This window comes from Podarcis erhardii, assembly GCF_964252035.2.
Source record: "Podarcis erhardii genome assembly, chromosome: 2".
Classification (NCBI taxonomy): Eukaryota; Metazoa; Chordata; class Lepidosauria; order Squamata; family Lacertidae; genus Podarcis; species Podarcis erhardii.
In genome coordinates this window covers 112,037,731-112,053,799 of record NC_138498.1, presented here as the reverse complement: position 1 = coordinate 112,053,799, position 16,069 = coordinate 112,037,731, and the positions used below count along the sequence as shown (strand labels likewise).

General features: G+C 45.1%; 1 protein-coding gene across 2 annotated transcripts in view; it reads left to right on the top strand.

Moving 5' to 3' along the window:
- DDR1 (discoidin domain receptor tyrosine kinase 1) overlaps positions 1 to 16,069 on the top strand; it is a 98,216-nt gene that overhangs the window by 51,917 nt on the left and 30,230 nt on the right. For both annotated transcript variants that reach the window (XM_081852475.1, XM_081852476.1), the window contains one exon: positions 15,072 to 15,197. In XM_081852475.1, coding sequence (XP_081708601.1) covers positions 15,119 to 15,197 — 79 coding nt within the window. In that variant the 5' untranslated portion in view covers positions 15,072 to 15,118. Of the gene's footprint in view, positions 1 to 15,071; positions 15,198 to 16,069 lie in introns of those variants that run through there.

Sequence of the window (16,069 nt, the reverse complement as noted above, 5' to 3'; positions counted from 1 at the left end):
GTCTGTAACCTGAAGCGTATGTAACCTGAAGCACCACTGTACTATTATCCCCACTCGCTGTTAACATTCAGCTGCAAAATGTGGGTATTTTGTGCCGGGCTAGTGGGGGCTTTTGCTTTCTGTTGTTGCATGAATTACGTTTCAAATTCTCGACAGGGATATGTCAGGGCGAACAGGTGGAGAGATCGTTGGGGGGAAGGAATTGTTTCCTGTGGGCTTTATCTCTGAAGCTTTATTGATGGCGTGACTCCACATCTAGGCCCCTAATCCGACCCCTTCCCCTATTTGAAGCTAGACAGCGTCACGGTGTGAAATTCTAGGCAGTCCAGAAATGGAGTTACTAATAAACAGGATGCTGGGGCTACCTTCGCTATAGGGCAGCAAAGGCACCCTATAATTAGAAGGGAGCATTGCTTGGCGGTGACGCAGAAGTCACGTAATCCCACATGGAGCCCCTTATTCCGAATTGCTTTTCTTTTCTAAAACTGATCTCCAGGGAGCAGCAGTGGTGTTAGTCATACTCAAGAGTCGACCCATTGACAACTAACTTAGGCCCATTAATTGCATGAACACAACTAATTTAGGCCCATTAATTGCACTGGGTCCAACCAGGGTGGATTTGATTTAAATCAAATCAGTTTAAATCACAATTTAAATCACGATTTAATTCACTAGTCAGTAAGACTTGATTTAAATCTTTTTTCTTTTCTTTTTTTTTACAGAAAAGCTCATTCTTGCTGGTACAGTTGTACCTCTGGTTACAGACGCTTCAGGTTACAGACTCTGCTAACCCAGAAATAGTACTCGGGTTAAGAACTTTGCTTCAGGATGAGAATAGAAATTGCGCTGCGGTGGCAGCAGGAGGCCCCATTAGCTAAAGTGGTGCTTCAGGTTAAGAACACTTTCAGGTTAAGAACGGACCTCCGAAACGAATTAAGTTCTTAACCAGAGGTACCACTGTATAATCTTAATATTTACAACCAGATGAAGGTTTCATTTTTGGAATAATAATTTTTCAGAGTAGTTTTTACAGTTATATCAAAAATTACTGATTTGGTTATACTATTTGAAATACATAGACAGATAATTATGAAATGATTGTGAGGTTTAATAAGTTAACTGTTTATATTTGGACAACTTTTCTGCTGTACTTTATTGGAAGGAGAAAAACAATCATTTCTTTCATAGCAATTTATTTAATTAAAGCAATAACATTATAGCATATTTATCCATGTTTGTTAACTGATGTGGTTAAACTTAAAAAAACCAAAACAACTTAGACTGAGTTTTCGCACACATGAAAAACTTAAAACCAATCCTTATTTCCTGAAGAATAGCCTTTGGACTATAATGTAACTTAAACAGAAAACTATCTTTAGAATATTTTTTCCTCCAGAAGCATTTTCTTTTAAAAATCCAATTTAAATCAAAATAATCTAATTTAAATGGGATGCGGGTGGCGCTGTGGTCTAAACCACTGAGCCTAGCGCTTGCTGATCGGAAGGTCGGCAGTTTGAATCCCTGCGACGGGCTGAACTCCCGTTGCCCGGTCCCTGCTCCTGCCAACCCAGCAGTTGGAAAGCACGTCGAAGTGCAAGTAGATAAATAGGTACCACTCCTGCGGGAAGGTAAACGCCGTTTCCATACGCTGCTCTGGTTCGCCAGAAGTGTCTTAGTCCTGCTGGCCACATGACCCGGAAAAACTGTCTACAGACAAATGCCGGCTCCCACAGCCAGTAAAGTGAGATGAGCGCCGCAACCCCAGAGTTGTCCATGACTGGACTTAACAGTCAGGGGTCCCTTTACCTTTGTAATCTAATTTAAATCCAAATATTCCAATTTAAATTTTAAAAATCTGATTTTTTTGATATATATTTTTTAAAAAAACATTGATTTTTACCCACCCTGCGTCTAACCAATCATGTCCCGTTTTTTGGTCTGGCACTCTGGTGCCATTCAGCTGGCTGGTGCGCCAGAACAAAAGGCCCTCAGGTTTTTTGGGGGGTTTCGTGCTCTTGCCCGAGGCGTCCTGATTTTGATCCGCGGGATATTGGAGGGTGTGTTTCTCTTAGTGGAACTTTGTTGGATGCAGCACTCTGTGTTGCTGTTTACATGAGACGCAAATGATGCTACCAATGTCACGTTTCAAGAACACAAAATTATTTATGGATGTGTCGCTCCAGAAATTCAGGCCGTATTCACATCAACACATTTAAAGCACTTGAAAGAGTCATGACATTCCCCCCTAAGAATTCTGGGAGCTGTAGTTTACTAAGAGAGTTGTTATGAGGCCCAGAGTTCCCTGTGAAGATGGTTGTTCAGCCATTCTGAAAACCAAAGCAGGACGACAGTCTCCTAACAACTCTCAGCACCCTTACCGAAACACAGAAAGAACCTTAATTTTCCCTGTATAAGACGTGGTTTTTTAAATTAAAAAATCATGTTTAAAATTGGGGGGTCATCTTATACACCGATAGTGCATGGGGTGCAATTTGGCGTGTTCTTGTTGGCTGAGGCAAGGGCTGGTGTTGATTGGGTGTCGCTATGGCAACAGGGCGGGTGATTGGCGTCTTCTCCCGGCGCGGGGACGGACCATAGGTGGCTTTTGGCACGCATGCTAGTGGCAGCGATTTTCAGCATAAAAAGCTCAACAACTTTCCTTAATTTGGAGTCCCCAAAATTGGAGTCTTATACACGGGGGCGTCTTATACATGGAAAAATACAGGACTTCTTTATGCAGCACGTAGTTGAACTATAAGGGGCGCAGGTGTCGCTGTGGGTTAAACCACAGAGCCTAGGGCTTGCCGATCAGATGGTCGGCGGTTTGAATCCCCGCAACGGGGTGAGCTCCCGTTGCTCGGTTCCTGCTCCTGCCAACCTAGCAGTTCGAAAGCACGTCAAAGTGCAAGTAGATAAATAGGTACCACTCCGGCGGGAAGGTAAACAGCGTTTCCGTGCGCTGCTCTGTTTCACCAGAAGCGGCTTAGTCATGCTGGCCACATGACCCGGAAGCTGTACGCCGGCTCCCTCAGCCAGTAAAGCGAGATGAGCGCCGCAACCCCAAAGTCGGTCACAACTGGACCTAATGGTCAGGGGTCCCTTTACCTTTACCTTTACCTTTACCTAGTTGAACTATGGAACTCATTGCTACGGGATGCAGTGAGAGCTGCCAACCTAGATGATTTAAAAAGTGGATTATGGGAAGCCTTAATAAAATCTTATTTAAAGAGGATTAGACAAATTAATGGAGGAGAGGACTGTCGATGGCTACCAGTCATAATGGCTGCACTCTGCGCCCACAGTTGGAGGCAGTGATACTTCTGAATACCAGTTGCTGGAAACCACAGGAGGGGAGAATGGTCTTGTGTTCGAATCCTGCTTGCTGGTTTCCCACAGGCATCTGGTTGGCCACTGTGAGAACAGAATGCTGGACAAGATGAGTCCCTCGCCTGATCCTGCAGGGCTCTTAGCTTCTCATCATCATCATCATCATCATCATTTTATTTGTATGCCGTCTTTCCATAGTTGAAACATGACAAGATTTATAGTGGTACCTCTGGTTACGAACTTAATTCGTTCTGGAGGTCCTTTCTTAACCTGAAACTGTTCTTAACCTGAGGTACCACTTTAGCTAATGGGACCTCCTGCTGCCGCCGCGCAATTTCTGTTCTCATCTTGAAGCAAAGTTCTTAACTCGAGGTACTACTTCCGTGTTAGCGGAGTCTATAACCTAAAGTGTTTGTAACCCGAGGTGTTTGCAACCCGAGGTACCACTGTACATAATTACAAACATAACAGAAGTCATAAACAATAAATAAAACACACCAAAAAAGCACACAACCAAATGGAAACAAGTTCCACGCACATCATAAGATCTAAAACTAAAAATACAACAATAATATCAATAACACCAACAGCCTCTCCCAAAAACAATACTCCAGCCGAAGAATCTGTTCAACAGCCTCAGCTTTTGTAGCTGGAGTCAGTCAGCACTCCACTCTCCCAGGCCAGATGGGAAAGGGCCAGCAAGGCAGGGTGCAGGTCTTCCAGGAATCACAGCTGAGATGGTCTCATTTAAAACAACACAGAGAAAAATGTAAAAACAATTTAAAAGCAGCTACAAGCCAGGCGGAAAGAGGCGGCCTTCCTCCCTGCTTATGTGCATGATGTGCTACTGTTACTAACCACCATTCAAAAGGCATAGGATATCGAATGGAAACTGACCACAGGGGAACAATCTGATACAGAGTTAGATTATTGGCCCCTTCAACCCAGTATTCTAGATATGAGCTCCTCCTTTTTATTACGATTTGTGCACTCGATGCTGTCGGAGTGGTTATACATGACCCCTCTTTCAGTATTATTTGCGTCTGCAAATGTTTTATTTATTAAAAAAAAAACAAAAAACATTTACACACCGCTAATTCACAAAGAAGCTGTCAAAGCAGTTCACGACAACTGTACACGAAACCGTACGATACAAAACCATATCAGTAAGTAAAAATCATAGCTACGGTGGTTGTGTTCTTAACTGCCTGTACAAGACTGATGGAATAGAAAAGTTTTCAGCAGGTGTTAAAAGTTGGTGTGGTCTCACGGCTTCATTTCCAATCAGTGCTTCCTGCTGAAATCCTGCCACTATTCATACCGCAAATGCTGTGGGTTTTTATTTTAGTTGTCCTGCTTTTATTGTGATTTGGCTTCTCCAGACAGCAATAGTATGATAGCATTGGGCAAGCATTGCAGGGCAACTAAGATAAAGATAAAAAAAGGACCCCAGGCCGGTTAAGTCCAGTCAAAGGCAACTATGGGCTTGGGGCGCTCATCTCGCTTTCAGGCCAAGGGAAGTGGCATTTGTCCACAGACAGCTTTCTGGGTCATGTGGGCCACATGACTAAATCGCTTCTGGCACAACGAGACACTGTGACGGAAGCCAGAGCGCATGGAAATGCCATTTACCTTCCCACCGCCGCAGTACCTATTTATCTACTTGCACTGGCATGCTTTCAAACTGCTAGGTTGGCAGGAGCTCGGACTGAGCAACAGGAGCTCACTCCGTCGTGGGGATTCGAACTGCCAACCTGCTGATCGGCAAGCCCAAGGGGCTCAGTGGTTTAGACCACAGCACCACCCACGTCCCTGCTAATAAAGCAGAAAGAGCCACCAACACAAATACATTTTTATGTTAAAACTTACTGCATTGCAGTATAATTTGTACTGCTCAAGTGTAGCTGGCTCAGACCCCATATATTGGAATGAAATGGATTGCTTCTCCTCTGGGTTTTACAATTTGTGCCGCGAGCCAAGATCTTAGGAGCATTTATCAAACCAAATGAAGAGAAGATGAAAGAGTTGGATGGAAAGGGCGATCTAATTAAACAGATGATACATATGAGCATCTAAATGCTGATTGGCGGATGCTTTCATGAGGCCGGATCATGAGATATCATGTCATAATTTCCAATTCACTTCCAGCTCAGTTTTTTTTTTTTAAGTATTCACTTGCTGAATCCTGGTTGACCTTGCTGCACTGCAAGGAACAGAAGGAGACTACCAAAAAGTGTCCTGGGACAGGCTTCGGGGGTGGTGGTGGTGTTAGTATCGAAGAGCACTGAACCTTTATTCTGATTTGCTTGCAGGGAGGTTAGATGATGTTGCATCAAAGCAGGTGTTAGCTCACACTTTCCCCCGCCACTTTCCTTATTGCAAAAAGTCCTTTCCCTTTTGGGGAAGCGGGTTTGTTGTGCGAGACGTCCCAATCAATTATAATTTTGCAACCTGAATTTGCCAGGATGTGGCTGAATCTCACTGGAAGATGGCGACAGTCTTGAAGTACCATATAGCAGTTAAGATTGACAACTTTCGTACAGGCCTGTCCCCTGTGGCTTGAACACTAACCTGCATATTATCTGAAGAAGTGTGCATGCACACGAAAGCTCATACCAAGAACTGACTTAGTTGGTCTTTAAGGTGCTACTGGAAGGAATTTTTTTTGTTTTGACTATGGCAGACCAACACGGCTACCTATCTGTAACTGTATATTATTCATATTATTATTTATCATTATTATCAGTTTCACAATAGAATTATGGGGGAGGGAGGGTGTCCTCCAAGCATCTATATTGGAACTCATGCTTTTTCACATGTTTATAAATGGTGAAATTGGGGATAACAGACATGGTATCCTCTGCTGGGGTTGGACCACAACTCTCATAATTTCTGAACATGAGCTATGTTGTCTGGGGCTGATGGCTGGAGTCTGGAAACATCTGCAGAGCATCACATTTGTTATCTGTAAGCCATAACCTGGTTGCATTTGCTGATGATATGAAAGCTAGCAAATTTTGAAATTTTAAAGGAACAGCTTTTCCCGCCTTCAAATAAATGGGTGAATTAAAAATTGAGTGTAGGTGAATTGTTGTGAGTCCTGTGTGCTTCAAGTTTCTGGGTGCAAATCTGTGGTTTTAAAAAATGGAAATTTGAGCTGTTGACAGTACCTGACTTTGTGTTTCATGGTGAAATGCGAAATCCCACAATGGAATCTGAACTTTGCAGCTGGGAATTGCACGTGACTTGACATTCCAGCAGTTGCGAGCTTCTGAAATCTGTGGCTTGCATCTGTCCTTCTGAATGCACCCCTTCCTGGTTCATTTTAGCTAGAAAATGATCTGACCTTTTTGCTATAAGGGGTATTTTCATAGCCTTGCTTAATTCTTTCATCCATCCTTGTTTTCCTTCTGGGGAATGTTGTTTGCTTATGCAGTTAAGCCTGTTGCTAGAGATTGGCTTCTCTCTGTATGTGTGAAAGCTGAAGGGCAAAAGTCTAGAAAGGGAGTGGTGAGTTATGTTAAGTGGAGGTTTTTGTATGTGAATATTGGAGAGGAGACAAGCATTTTCATTCTCTCAGCAAGTTCAGCATATCTAAGAACTTGGCATTTTACAAAAAAAAAGTAAAATGCAAAGAGTTGGGTTTGGAGGAGTGCGAAACTGCCTTCTTTCTTGGACCATGTCCAGAACGGACATACAGTGGTACCTTGGTTCTCAAACGCCTTGGTTCTCAAACAACGTGGAACCCAAACCCTGCAAACTCGGAAGTACATGTTCTGGTTTGCGAACTTTTTTCAGAAGCCAAACGTTTTGAGTGTTACACTTCCGTTTTGAGTGTTATGCTGAGGTCTGTCTGATTTTGCTGTTTATTTTGCGTTTTTGCTTTTGTGGCTCTTTTTTGTTTTGTTTTTGTGGCTGTGTGGAACCCAGTTCAGCTACCGACCGATTGATTGTGTGACTGCAGTACATTTTTTTATTGCTTTCATTTTATGGATCAATGGTTAGATAGTGAAATTCATGTTAAATTGCTGTTTTAGGGGTTGTTTTTGAATGTCTGGAACGGATTAATCCGTTTTGCATTACTTTCTATGGGAAAGCGCGCCTTTGGTTTTGGAACCGACTTCCGGAACGAATTAAGTTTGAGAACCAAGGTACCACTGTAATCAGTCCAGACTGAAAAAAATGATAGGGAAAGCTGATTGTCCCCCAGCCGACCACTCCATTGTCCAAAATGAAAGGATGCCCCCCCAACCATACTTTTTAATAGCCTGGCTGTGGATGTGGAACAATAAGGGCTTGCCTAATGGACCATTCAGCTGGTCTGCATTTAAAACTTCCTTGGAATGCAAGTCAAATTCTGCCCAAGCTGGGGTCCAGAGACAGTTTTGCTCACTCTCACCCTTAGCACGTGTGACTCTGAGACGATTTAGAAAGTTGGTGCTCTGGAGTAAGGAGGAGGAGGAGGAGGGATTGGTGGTTCTGTCAATTTTGGTTCTTGTCAGCTTCTCGTTTTTCCAATGTTTAGCTTACCGCACTTCCACATCGGTTTGCAATATATTTTTTTAAGGCCTTGTGAAAATTCCACACTGGTTTGCGAAATTCTTTCTTTAAAGGCCTTCTGAAAACGAGTGAACAAATAAATAAATAGTACAGTACAAATAAATAGTAGAGTGTATGCATTTTTCTACATGTTAATGCAGCTGGAGACTGTACTTGGTGGGGCAATGCAGCCACATGGGTGGGGTGTAAATAAAAGAATAATAATAATTCAGAGTAATTCAGGGAAGTGCCAATTTTAAAGTACAGTGGTACCTTGGGTTACAAACCCCTCAGGTTACAAACTCTTCGGGTTACAGGCTCCACTAACCCGAAAGTAGTGCCTCGGGTTAAGAACTTTACCTCAGGATGAGAACAGAAATCGCGTGCCGGTGGCCTGGCGACAGCAGGAGGCCCCATTAGCTAAAGTGGTACCTCAGGTTAAGAACAGTTTCAGGTTAAGAACGGACCTCTGGAAAGAATTAAGTTCGTAACCAGAGGTATCACTGCATGGCCTTTTTGTTTGTGTTTGGTCTACGAACACTTAGGACGTGCAAGCTGAGTCAAATCTCTCCCCCATCCCTAAGAAAGAGACAGGCAGCCTTTTTGGGGTGTCTGGGAGAGCATGGAAGAGGGAAGAGTGGGACATAAATTTAATGAATAAAACCAGAGATTGAAGGACCTCGGCCTCCGTCGCAGCCTCCGATCGTTTCCCTTGAGCAGGGACCCACGATGACGTCCGGCTCTATAGCCTGTTTAATATAATGGTTAATTCTCTGCTGGCAGGGAGTCAGGACTGTAGGGCATCCACAGAGCTTTGCAGCTTTCCACAGCAGGCCAGTTAAGCTGGGCTGGCACTGGGATCCCAGCTGCCGGGCATTCTTGCCTACATAGCTGGGATTCCTTGCCTTCCTTACCCCTTCAGCGCATTTTGCGGTTTTTTTCCCTTTCTTTCTCCAGGAGGCCCTGGTAGATCTCTGGGTTGCAGGGGGTTAAAAACCAGCTGGGCAACATGAGGACACCCTCAGCTGCTGACAGGAGCTGGGGGTGGAGTGGGGTGGGCAAGGGACCACAGCAGCACCCCAATTTGTTATCTGACGGACGTCCCTGCAGAAAATACCCTTTAATCCCGCTGAGGCTTTAATATGAGCCAGAGTTTAGCCCCATAACATGTTTTTAATTCTTAGAGTTCAGCCCAAGGCCACCATTTCAGGTTTAAGTAGATTTCAGTGGTGGGTTGGTGGGAGGCTCATAGCAAAGTTCAGTGGTCTGCTCTTGGGTATATATTTGTGGTTTCTCTGCACGGTTCAATTTCCCCCTCCTTAACAGTAATAATGATGATGATATAATAGAATCATCATCATCAACAACAACAACAACAACAACAACAAGAAGAACAGTATTCTACCTCTTCTCCAACCTGCTCTTGGACATATTCACAGCTTTTACACTTAAAAAAAAAACATTATTATTATTACTACAGTGGAACCTCGGAAGCCGAACGCCTTTGAACTCAGACGTTTCGGCTCCCGGGTGATCAAAACCCGGAAGTGATTGTTCCGGTTTCCGAACAATTTTCAGAAGCCGAACATCTGGGGCAGCTTCCAATTGGCTGCAGGATGCTCCTGCAGCCAATCAGAAGCTGCACCTTGGTTTTTGAACTGTTCCGGGAGTCGAACAGACTCCTGGAACGGATTAAATTCGAAAACCAAGGTACGACTGTATTATTAACATTTCTTTCCTACCTTTCATTTAGGATACGTATAGCTCCAGATTCTCTCTCCCTCACCCTTGCAATTTATCCTCACAACAACCCTGTGAGGCAGATTAGGTTGGGCACAGTGATAGTTGGTAGCCCAAACTTCAACCAATGAGCTTCAGAGCTGACACAGGATTTTTAAAGGTCTTTGTTGGGGTTGCTGACTTACAGTTTTCAGCGTTATAGGTTCTCCAGAGAAGAATCACATTAAGGACAGTGTTCTGCCTCCTACTTCTTCTGAAATCTGGAATGGAGAACCTGTGGCTCCCAGATGTTTGCTTTCCCAGATGTCAGCTCCAGCCAACATAGTAAAGGACGATGGAAGTTGAAGTCCAGCAATACACCCCTGCTTTAAACAGACCCAAACAACACTAAAGGAAAGCATTTTTTGTACATGGGATGAGTGCATCTCCATCACTGCTTGATACCATTGCATACCCGGGATCATTTGTTATTTGTTTGCCTGCTTATTAGGGTCGCCATATGCCCAGAATTTCCTGGACATAGTCGGAGTACGGCAGTCGGAAGCAGTGTCCAGGCGGAAATTGCTGAAATGTCTGGGGGAAATCCGGACATATGGCAGCCCATGTCAGAAATCTAGATTTTGCTGAAGTTCCTTGAAAATTGCTCAAAAGCTTTATTATTATTTTTTGAAATTTTGCAAAAATGGGAACACTAATGTTTATAAACCACATTTCCACATAAAATATTGCAAGGCGGCATCCGACTGAAAAACACACAGGGCTGCGTTAAAAACAACAAGAATGGCAGATGTCAGTTTAACCCGAGGGAAACAGAAGGTGTGGCTGACTTCTTGGTTGGGGTGGCACCCCAAATTTCCCATAGCCCCTCAACCCCCTCCTGATCCATACCCGTGGGAGATGTCCCATAGAATTATAGAATTGTAGAGTTGGAAGGATCCCTGAAGCTCATCTGGTCCAACCAGTTCAAACTATTTGCCTTACTAACCCAGATTTGACTATATTGACTGCTATTTGCTCTCCAGGGTTTGGGGCAGGATCTTCCCGCCCCCCCCCCCCAGGTCTGAGACCTTCTGCATGCAAACATCTGCCCTACTGTGTACTATATAATAGGTCCATCTTTTAGAGAGAGCAGTCGTTGTCGAAGGTCTGAAAATTTCCCGGCCCTGGAGTGTGGCAGTTTCTCCGGATTCTTCTGCTAGATATGGGATTCCTCCTCCTCGTTGAATCCGAAGGGGGTGTCCCCGATCAATGCCTTGATTCATCCCCCTTTTCCCTTTCCCTTTGGCACCCCCTTGCCCCACGGCCTGTCAGCTGCTGTTTACTAGCCTTAGATCAAGGCAGCTGTTGGGACATTCCAGCAAAGGATTGTGGGAGCAGCTGGCCTACAGCCCTTTCACCCCCACCCACCCCCACTTCACCCACCACCCCCAACCTACTGGTCAAGAAACAGCAGGAGGGGAGTGTGGCCTGGGTTCCTAGGAAACAGATTTGGATTCCTGCGACTGTTTCTTAGGGAAGCTGCGCCAAGTTAGTGGAGTGTTTATTTGGAACGTTTCCCCCTCACAATATGAGAACGTCTTATGAAGGAACGTTCTTTGAAATGCCCTGTGTCTTGTAGAGTGTGCATACTCTTGATTATTAAGCAATTTGAGTCACTCATTAACTGGAAATGTTCTGGCCTCTGCCTTTGAGCCAGTTGCCCACACATTTTGGGGAGAATGCGTTTCCAGAAACAGAGGTACTGATGGTGCTTCAGGATGGTTTGTTTATTGAGCATTCTTCCTGATTCATTTGCAGGAAGAGATTACTGTTCACTATTCAACGAATGTTCGTTCCGATTTATTCTTTATTTTTTTGTGGGGAGGTTAGATGATGTTGCATCAAAGCAAGTGTCAACGGGCCGTGTGCCTCGCTGCCTTTCCCCTTCCCCTTATTGCGAAAAGTCTGAGTTTTGGGTGGGTGGGTTTGTTGCGTGAGACCTCCCAGTCAGCCATAATTGCACAACCTGAATCTGCCAAGTCTGTAATTCGAAACAATGACAGCCTCAGGCCTGAATGGATGCCACATCGCTGAGGACTTAAAATTGAGGGGCTGATTACTTTAAAAAATAATGACCAGGGTGGTAAAATCTCTGTGTCTCTGTGTGTTAATTCTTTGCCTCAAACCTTTCGCAGTCTGGATCCTTCTCCCTCCAGAGGTGATTCTTTTCCTGAGAAAGAAGGTTCTCATTTTGCGGGAATCACCTGGCCTGCGTGACTAGGCTAGTCAGATGAAAATGTCATACAAATTGTGTAGAAATATTGGTTCTGAAGCAAGTGTTTCGAACTGCCCTCTGGGGGCTGAGGTGCACAGAGCCCAGAAATGCCTACTCAGATATATTTGAATTTTGATTCAGATAGATAGATAGATGATAGATAGGTTATAGAGTGCAGTGATGGGGTGGGGAGGTGTAGAAACAGACCCCAAGAAGTACAAGAAATACAATCATACCTCGGGTTACAGCCACTTCAGGTTGCGTTTTTTTGGGTTGCAGACTGCCGAAACCCGGAAGTACCGGAACGGATTACTTCTGGGTTTCAGCAGTTGCGCATGCGCAGAAGCTCCGAATCGCAACCCGTGCATGCGCAGACGCAGGTTGCGAACGCTGCGGGTTTTGAACATGCATCCTGCATGGATCACGTTTGCAACCCGAGCGTCCACTGTATTTAGGGAGAAAGACGCTACCTCAGGATGAGACCCTCAGAAGAAAGACCATTGAAGACTGAGCATGCTAAGTGCCCACAGAAAGTCATTGAGAAGAAGAAGAAAAAGACGGATAATCTGGTGGAATGGGAGTGGCATGAAGTATCCTGGAATGGGGCATAGCTGACTGGCTGGTACCCTGAACTGGAGTTCCCCGCTTTGCCCTCCTTTTGTTTTGCTTGTCATCACTTTGACGTTGAAACGGCTTGATCAGGGCCTCTGGCAAAGGTCCAGTTGTATTACTCAAGAGCCTTTAAACTGCTCATGACGTAAATCAATAGGGTTGGGGTGCCCACCAGTTGATGAATCAAATGTTGTCAATTGACTGTCCTTTAATGACCACGGTCAACTATTATCAAATAATCTGAGGCTGCTGTCGGGTAGATACTGGTTCAGTGTTTTAATTTCATTGCTTAATTGCATCTGACAGCATATGGGGGGGTGCTCTTTCCTCCCCAGTTTTCCGCAGGTTCCTCTTGCTCTGCACTATTAGCACAAAACTAGATATTACTAGCAAAAATGTGTGTTTCTGAATCCCAATGACAACTTTGTTTATGGGGAAAATAGCTTTGTCGCTGACTGCGGGTGGGGGAAAGACCCGTTTAGAGCAGAGATGAGGATGGGGAGTGGGGAGCCAGTGGGGTTTGTGGTCTGGAGAAGGGAGTGTTGGCTGGGGAGAGGCCCGAGAGACATTTCCTTCTTCCTGTGCGTGGTCTGAAAAAGACACATTGTGTGGAAGCCTTGCTGAAGCAAAGTAGGTCTGGGCCTAGCCAGTACCTGGGTGAATATCCACCTTGGAGCCCAAGGCTGACTTGGGCAATGGGAGAAAGGCGGTATATAAATGCAATTAAAGAAAAGGAAAAAACCCAGTTGCCTCACGAAACACTTCCTCTCATCTTGGGTTCTAGTTATATACTTACCCTTCCAAATACAGAGTGGGGAAAATGGCAGATGGAGACAGAGCTAAGTGCCACCTTCTCCCCAGAATTGCTTTTCATAAAGCAAAAATTGGGTCTTAAAATTATTCATTTGCTTGCAATACCTGCTTTGGCCCTTTGCCATTTTATAGCTGCTATTTTGCATGTTTCATTTCTGTAATTATACCTTTTTTCAAAACGTGTCTCCTTGGTCTGCCCTGGAAGCTCCCAAGATAATAAACAATATCACTTTGACCTCAGCCAGTCCCCAACTTGCTTGCCTTTTTACTTACAACTCCCCCGGGGGGTGGTACTAGCTGTCAGATTCCTCCTCTGTAGTCTCAGTGTTGCATTTGTAGAACTCAACAGGGTCAAGGATGGGACACACCTAGAATTAGTTGGCTCCTGCCTGTCCTCCAGCCATCATACCTGTCCCAATGGGCACCAGCCAACGCTGTCTTAAACCATGGTTCGTCATTGGCTTACGAATCATGGCTTGTTAGGTACATTCAGCTAAGTTTTACACTGGTTGCTCTGTGGTCTAAACCACTGAACCTCTTGGGCTTGCCGATCAGAAGGTCAGAGGGTTGAATCCCACGATGGGGTGAACTCTTGTTGCTCTGTCCCAGCTTCTGCCAACCTAGCAGTTTGAAAGCACGCCAGTGCAAGTAGATAAATAGGTACCTCCAGCAGGAAGGTAAACAGCGTTAATGTGCGCACTGGTTTCCGTCACGGTATCTCGTTGCGCCAGTAGCAGTTTAGTCTTGCTGGCCACTTGACCCGGAAAGCTGTCTGTGGGCAAACACCGGCTCCCTTGGCCTGAAAGCACAATGAGTGCTGCAACCCCATACACTGGTACCTTGGTTAAGAACTTAATTTGTTCTGGAGGTCTGTTCTTAACCTGAGGTACCACTTTAGCTAATGGAGCCTCCCGCTGCCGCCGTGCCGCTGCCACACTATTTCTGTTTTCATCCTGAAGCAAAGTTCTTAACCCGAGGTACTATTTCTGGGTTAGCAGAATCTGTAAACTGAAGCGTCTGTAACCTGAAGCCTCTGTAACCCGAGGTACCACTGTAGTTGCCTTTGACTGGACTTAACCGTCCAGAGGTCCTTTACCTTTACTTAGAGCGGGCTCATTAAAATTAACGATTACAGCCAAGTTAGGTTCATTGATTTCAGTGGGTCTCCTCTAAGGGAAACTCAATTGAGTACCACCCGATGAGTCTGGATTCGGACATCACACAAAGCCAAGCTTAATTGTGGCTTCTCGGTTTGTTTCTCTTGTAGATTGAAACAAGAGTGACTGGGCAGTGTACTGCTCATTCGCAATGAACAATGGTCAGCCAGCGGCCCCAGTTCTAATAAATAGTGGCATTGTTTGACCCCACTGGAACATATCTCCTCAATAGCTGACCTAGTCACCAAGTGAATTACTTTTTTTTTTAGTCTGGTCAAACACTCGTTCCTGTAAATCAGCCTTGGGGTCTCCCAAATGCACCGAGTTCGCTCAACCACAAATTTGGCATCTGGCCTTTCTGCCTGCAATAATCACGTGTTTTGCTGCTGTCAGTGTGTCAGCGCAGCACCAGTCCACTTCTGGCCTGAATAGGGAAGCCAGGACAATGGCAGGATGCTGGTGACTCCTGATCATGGAATGTGTGCTATTCACTAGCACAGAGAAGGTGCCTGACCCTCGGAAGAGGAGGGTTGCCCATTCATATTGAGTCACCTTGCTGTTGTACTCTGCTATCTGTGCGAGACCCGCATGTGGTTAACTGCTGTTATCTACTTTTTTTTGCAAACAAGGCATGAAGACTCAACTGTCGGTGTAATCATCGCAGAGCCCAGAGAGCATGGTGGGACTCGCAGCGCTTTGCTTGCTGCTCTCGGCGTCCCTCGGTACCTCGGAGTTGGAAGAGCACTTTGATCCAGGTGAGTTGGATTCAGGTGAGATAGGCTGTGACCTGTTGGTTGAGGAGCGGGAAAGTGGAGGGTTCCTTAGTGAGGTGCTGAAATGTGGTGCAGAAGGAGCACTGAGCTTACAGGATTTTATTTGGCAGAAGTGATGGAGATATGAAGGTCGGGCGAGAGGGCAAGGCCAAGTATAAGATGGAGAGCAAAGCAAGGGAAAAGGAACTCAGGGCAAGGTTTTTAGGGGGCCGTTGCCAAACTGCCATCCGGTGGGCCTTTCTTCTACGTTGGTTAATCCCCAACATAGTTTTGTCCGATGCCTCTATCTTATTTCCGATGCACAGATGTGAGAGCTGTTGGTTGCTCATGAAACCAAAATGGCGCCATCTTGCACACAAGAGGGAGGAGAAAGCTCTGGAAGCAGCCTAATGGGGAATGAGCACCCTCAGTGGCCATGGAATGTTGAGGGGTGGGGGGAGACGGAATGGAGTATCTCGGAGAAGGGCATGGCTGACCGAATGGAACAGTGAATAGGAACACTCCACACTGCAACATTTTGTTGCAGGTTCCACTCGTAAGGATACTATCTATCTATCATCTATCTATCTATCTATCTATCTATCTATCTATCTATCATCTATCTATCTATCATTTATCTGCAGTGGTACCTCGCAAGACGAAATTAATTCGTTCTGCGAGTTTTTTCGTCTTGCGAATTTTTCGTCTTGCGAAGCACGGATTTTGGAAAAGCTTCAAAAATCACCAAAGTCTTCAAAAACCTCCAAAAAGGCTACCACACCGTGTGCTATGAGTTGCTCCTCGAAGTCAAGTCGCAACTGCACCCCCTGAATGCACCCTGGGTATTAACGGTTTTAAGAAAAAGGAAACAAACT